This window comes from Sapajus apella, unplaced genomic scaffold (genome assembly GCF_009761245.1).
Source record: "Sapajus apella isolate SASKATOON/1434 unplaced genomic scaffold, GSC_monkey_1.0 scaffold51, whole genome shotgun sequence".
NCBI classification, from domain to species: Eukaryota; Metazoa; Chordata; class Mammalia; order Primates; family Cebidae; genus Sapajus; species Sapajus apella.
The window spans coordinates 3,308,813-3,314,812 of record NW_022436991.1 but is presented as its reverse complement, the minus strand read 5'-3'; the positions used below and the strand labels follow the sequence as shown (position 1 = coordinate 3,314,812).

The following is a 6,000-nucleotide window of genomic DNA, read 5'->3' as shown; positions in this document are numbered from 1 at the left end:
AAGTGGCCTCCGTGCTAGACCCATGCTACCCTAGAACAGAGAATGCTTGGCAGCTGTGGGGAAATAAAATCCCCATCCAGCTCTGTCCCCTGCTTTTTTTTTTTTTTTTTTTTTCAAGGTGGAGTCTTGCTTTTGTCACCCAGGCTGGAATACGGTGGCAAGATCTCAGCTCACTGCAACCTCTATCTCCTGGGTTCAAGCGATGCTCCTGCCTCAGCCTCCTGAGTAGCTGGGATTACAGGCGCCTACCACCACGCCCAGCTAATTTTTCTATCTTTAGTGGAAACAGGCTTTCACCATGTTGGCCAGGCTGGTCTCGAACTCCTGACCTCAGGTGATCTGCCCGCCTCCCAAAGTGCTAGAATTTCAAGTGTGAGCCACCACGCCCACCACGCCCGGCCTGCCCAGCTCTGTTCTTTCCTTGGCTTCGTCAATCTTCACGGGGTCTGCGTGGCTGTGCTAGAACATGAACACACCGTGTGAGTGTGAGAACATGAGCATCTGTGTGTGTGCATGTTGGCGTGTGCTGTGGAATCCCAGTGCTTGTAAGTTCCCACGCGGGTGTGCAGGTGTCTCCGTGCACTCAAGAACCCTAGAACGCATGTGTTTCCTGGTGGAGACCTGTGCACACAAGTCCCCACATGGGCGTCTCATGTGTGTCCCAGTGGGTGTGTGCACACGCCCACATGTCCAGGTGTGTGTGGGTACTGTGTGTGCCCACACCCAGCCCAGCGTGTCATGGTGTGCCCATGCATGTGTCCAGGTGTGGGTGGCTGTCTTCACACGTCCCATTATGTGAGTGTCCTGCTGTGTGTACACACATATCCCGCCATGTGTTCACGTGTGCACACATTAGGGTATCTACATCTCCAGGTATGAGTCTTGGCATGTATGCCTCAACAGGGGGGGGTGTGTGTGTGTGTCCCTACAGTCCCCCATGTGGATGTCCTGGGAGAGCCTGCCTTGGTGCAAGCCTGCATCAGTGTGTGTGTCTGTGCATGTACATATGATGCAACATGTGTGTGTATGACCCTGTGTGTGTCCCTGAGCCTGTGTCAGTATGTATACAGGTCTGTGTACACATGACCCAGTGTGTATACGTCCCTGTGTGTCCCTGCGCCTCGGTGTAACCCTATGTCTGTGTTCAGGTCTGTGTGTGGACACATAATCCAGCATGTGTGTCTACGTCCCTGTGTGTCTGCGTGTCCGTGTGCCTCAGTGTGAGCCTCCATCAGTGTGTGTAGGGGTCTGTGTGTGAACACATGATCCAGCATGTCTGTGCATGTCCCTGTGTGTTTATGTGTCCCTGTGCCTCAGTGTGAGCCTTTATCAGTGTATGTGGGTCTGTGTACACACGATCCAACATGTGTGTGCATGTCCCTGTGTGTTTTTGTGTCCCTGTGCCTTGGTGTGAGCCTGTGTCTGTGTGTGTGCAGGTCTGTTCATGTACATGATCCAATGTGTGTGTGCACATACTGCTGCCTCAGTGAGTGCCTGCTTCAGGGTGTGTGGGTCGTGTCCTGTGTGTGTACACGTGCACTTAGGATGCACGTGTGGGAGTCACGGCGTGTGCATCTCACTACATGTTTTCCTTGTGAAAGGACAGGAGTGTGTATCCTGGAAAACACACATTCAATGCTTCCCTATATTTGGGAAAAGAAAACAAAGCTCTGTTTTCCTAACACAGGGCAGGGCAAATGGGCTTGGCTGGGAGGGCAGGGGTTATAAAAAGACTGAGACAGGCTGGGGCACGTGGGAGGGGCCGCCTGCTGCACCCAAGAAAGGCAGCGGGGGTGCGGACAGGGCAGGCTCAGGCCTGTCCCAGACCAAAGCTGGAGCCAGAAGCCTGGTCAGGCCCTGCAGGGCTTCGGGGCAGGCTGGTGCCTCTTGGCTGGCAGAGAGCCCAGATCTGTGAGCCACTTCCGGTGGCCCCGCCAGGACAGCTGGGCCAGCAGGACGCCTGGGTGCTGACAGCAGGCCCGGCAGTAATGACCCAGTCGGTTCTGTGTACAGCTGCCCTGGGGATGAGCCCAGAATGGCCAGCCTTCCCTGTTTTCACAAAAACCAGAAAGCACATCACAAAAAGAATGGATAATTTTGAAAAGGAAAAATGCATTTTAAAAGTGGAATAAAAAGGGAGGGAGGAGAAAAAAGCCCGTCTTAATGCAAAAATCTCTGACTTAAAAAGACTTACAGTTAAAGGTCTGTTTAAAATAACCACTTTTTTATTTTTTTATTTTTGTTTTATGTATTTTTTATTTTTTTGAGACAAAGTCTTGCTCTGTCATGATCTTGGCTCACTGTAACCTCCGCCTCCTGGGTTCGAGCAATTTTCAGCCTCAGCCTCCCAAGTAGCTGGGATTACAGGCGCCCGCCGCCACGCCCAGCTAATTTTTTTTTTTTTTTTTTTTTTTTTTTTTTTTAGTAGAGACAGGGTTTTACCATGTTAGGCTGGTCTGGAACTCCTGACCTCGTGATCCACCTGCCTCAGTCTCCCCAAGTGCTGGGATTACAAGTGTGAGCCACTGAGCCAGGCTCTTTTTCATTTTTAAAGATGGCAAAATAAAATTATCCTCAAACCCGTGACTCTTATTGAACCGATTTCACCTTTCCAACATGATTCCAAAGCTCAGACATCATACCCCAAACCAGCCCTCCCCGAAAATGTAAGAAAACATCTGGGAAAAGAAAAGACAGGAAGCGTCGGGACCTGGGAGAGATGAAGCATGAGTCCAGGAAGCTGGACTTCACCAACATGAACAGCTTTTGTTCATCAAAAGACACCATCAAGAAGCCTGGGCACAGTGGCTCATGCCTATAATCCCAACACTTTGGGAGGCTGAGGCAGGCAGATCACATGAGGTCAGGAGTTCGAAACCAGCTTGGCCGACGTGGTAAAAACTGGTCTCCACTAAAAATACAAAAGTTATCCGGGTGTGGTGGCATGCACCTGTAATCCCAGCTACTGGGGAGGCTGAGGCAGGGAGACTCACTTGAACCCAGGATGTGGAGGTTGCAGCCAGCCAAGATTGCGCCATTGTACTCCAGCCTGGGCAAAAGAGTGAGACCCAGTCTCATAAATAAATAATTAAATGTATTCTGAAATTAAAAGTTCACTAAAATACTCTCTCTTTCCCTGCTTGCCCCTCACTCCTCACTCCCCCCCCACACCCCTTCGTCCCAGGCTGCATGAAGACAGCTCACATCCCCAGAACCTGCCACAGCTCAGGCAGAGCCTTGCTGACCGGATGACAGAACAAGAAAATACGGCCCAGAGAGGCATGAGCTCTGGCCTGCAGGTGGAACATCGCTTGTGAGGCAGGCAGAGGAAGCTTCCAGGCTCCATGAGCCAACGGACGCCACCTCTTTGGCTCCGGGCTGTGTCCCAGACTAATGTCAACAGCCATCTCCCTCCGAACACACCACGCAACTCACTTGGTCTGCAAGATCATCCTACAAAATAGTTCCATTGCACAGATGGGGAAAATTGAGGCCTGGGACAGTGAAGTGCCTTGGCCAAGGTCCTGCTGGTGAGGGACAGGGTTGGGATCTGAAACCGGGAAGTCCAGATGGGTTTGTGCTTTCAGTTACTGCATATATGTGGAACAAATGTACAAATAATCCAGTGAAGGGAGGGAGGAAGGGGGGGGAGTAAGAGAGAAGAGGGATGGGAGAGGGGAGAAGGAAAGACAAAAGGGGGATGGGAAAGGAGAGGGGGAAGAGGAAGGAGGGGTGGGAGAGGGGATGGAGGAATGGGGGGAAGTAGACAGATGTTTCCAGGGAGACTGGCTAAGCCCAGCGCAGGTCTTGGGTGGTTGTGGCACGCCTGGTGGCCAGCAAGTCACCTGCTAGGCTGTCAACTGTGGGTGATGCCTCTTGGGGCCCAACATGGGCCTGGTTCCAAGTCAGTGCCTGATTCTTGTCTGCTGAGCGGAGCCAACCACACAGACTGCCTGGCATAGCCCCACCCCAAACCCTGGGGTCAGGGGCAGAAGGCAAAGGCTCCCTCTATTCTGCCCGGAGGGACAGCCAGGGCCCGACCAGCTCCAAGACCTCACAGATCATGCTGGGGCCTATTCAACCAATGTAGGGGTCTCTGATGCCCCAGGGACCCCGCGGCCCCGCTCCAGCTGTGTCTTCGCTCTCGCTCCCCACCCACGTCCTCTGACTCACTATCAGCTGGGACAAGGTAAGGAGTGACAGGTGACACCCCCCAGCCCAGGCAAGTCAGGACACACCCCAAGGTCTCAGGTCAGAATCTCAGTGAAAGGCAGAGCAGCTGCAATCCCTTGGGGAAACTGCCCTACCTCTTTGGGCCTCAGTTTTCTCAACTGCAAAACGGGGTTGATAAGACCACCTACTGCAGTAGGGACATCTCAAGGATTAAACGAGACCTCCATGTATGGGTAGAAATTACCGACCTCATCTCACACAGATTTCCTAATCTCTAGACCCATTAAGTATGTGTTTATAACAATAGTGGCAGCTGTAATTTCAAGTGCTCAGATTTCGTGCCTGACACCAGGAGAACCACTTCACACACAGCATTTCATTCCTCACTATGAGCCCAGCATAGAGGTATGACTTCCATCCTCCTTTTAGAGATCAGAAAACAGCCAGGTGTGGTGACTCACGTCTGTAATCCCAGCACTTTGGGAGGCTGACGGCAGATCACTTGAGGTCAGGAGTTCAAGACCAGCCTGGCCAAGAATCCCGTCTCTACTAAAAAAAAATTAGCCGGGCGTGGTGGTGGGCACCTGTAGTCCCAGCTGCACTGGAGGCTGAGGCAGGAGAATCACCTGAATCTGGGAGGCAGAGGTTGCAGTGAGCCGAGATTGTCCCACTGCACTCCAGCCTGGGTGACAGAGCAAGACCCCGTCTCAAAAAAAAAAAAAAAAAAAAGAGAGAGAGAGAGACAGAGAACAGGCTCAGAAAGGTTAAGTCACTTGCCTGGGATCACACACTGCTGACACTTGAACCTGGATCTCTCTGATACCAAAGGTGCCCTTGAACCTGCCACACTAGCCCAGGAGGGTGAGGGGTCTGGCCCCCTCCGCTGATTTCATGAGGGGTTAACACAAAAGAATTGATCACCCCCAACCCTACCCGGTGTCTAACCAGCAGCCAAGCCAGGCAGGGAGGACACGGCGGCGCGGGTGGGGTGCAGGGACTCACCAGCAGCACGTGGACCATGGCATCTGTGGGCTGTGGGATGAAGGCCAGTGATGAAAGCCACGCCTCCGCCTCGTCTGGCTCCACCTCCCCGGATACGAGGAGTTCCTTCATGAGGCCCACGCAGGGCTCCGTCCCACAGGAGCGCAGCGCATCCAGCAGCGGCTGCCTGAGATCAGCAAGGTGACCCACCTGTGCTGAGCACCTCATCTCACCAAAGTCACCCGGGGGTAAACTGAGGCTCAGGGAGGTGCGGTACAGACGTGCCCACCCTCATACACCTTGAGAGGAGATGATCTGGGTCTGGGCCCCCCCCAGCCTGGCGGGGGCCTGTCCTCTTGGGACCACAGCGCCCACTACAGGCCCTGCCAGCTCTACCCACCCAGCAAAGTGGTTTGGAAAAACACAAGTTCCCCACCCGGTGCTCTGCTGAATCCCACCCAAGCAAATGCCACCGAGTCGGGTGAGAATTCCGAGTGGAAGAGGAACCAACAATCAGCAAACAGTCTCTAAATTTCAAACTTGAATATTCTGCACAACATCAGGACATTTTTTATTGTTGTTGTTTAGGAGACAAGGTCTCACTCTGTCACACTGGCTGCAGTGCAGTGGTGCAATCACAGCTCGCTGCAGCCTCCACCTCCTGGGCTCAAGTGATCCTCCCACTTCAGCCTCCCAAGGAGCTGGGACCACAGCTGTGCGCCACCACACCTGGCTAATGTTTTCATTTTTTGTAGAGACGGGGTCATTGCTATGTTGCCCAGGCTGGTCTCCGACTCCCGAGCATAGGAGTTAGTGCCTCAGAAACTCCCCTCTCAGACTGCGAGT

At 53.1% G+C, this 6,000-nt stretch overlaps 1 protein-coding gene across 1 annotated transcript in view; it reads right to left on the bottom strand.

Annotated features, from left to right (window-relative positions):
- The window catches only part of LOC116526419, a 164,070-nt gene that overhangs the window by 131,433 nt on the left and 26,637 nt on the right, over positions 1 to 6,000 (bottom strand). Inside the window, exon 10 of the mRNA XM_032242701.1 lies at positions 5,176 to 5,341. Coding sequence (XP_032098592.1) covers positions 5,176 to 5,341 — 166 coding nt within the window. The remainder of the gene's footprint in view (positions 1 to 5,175; positions 5,342 to 6,000) is intronic.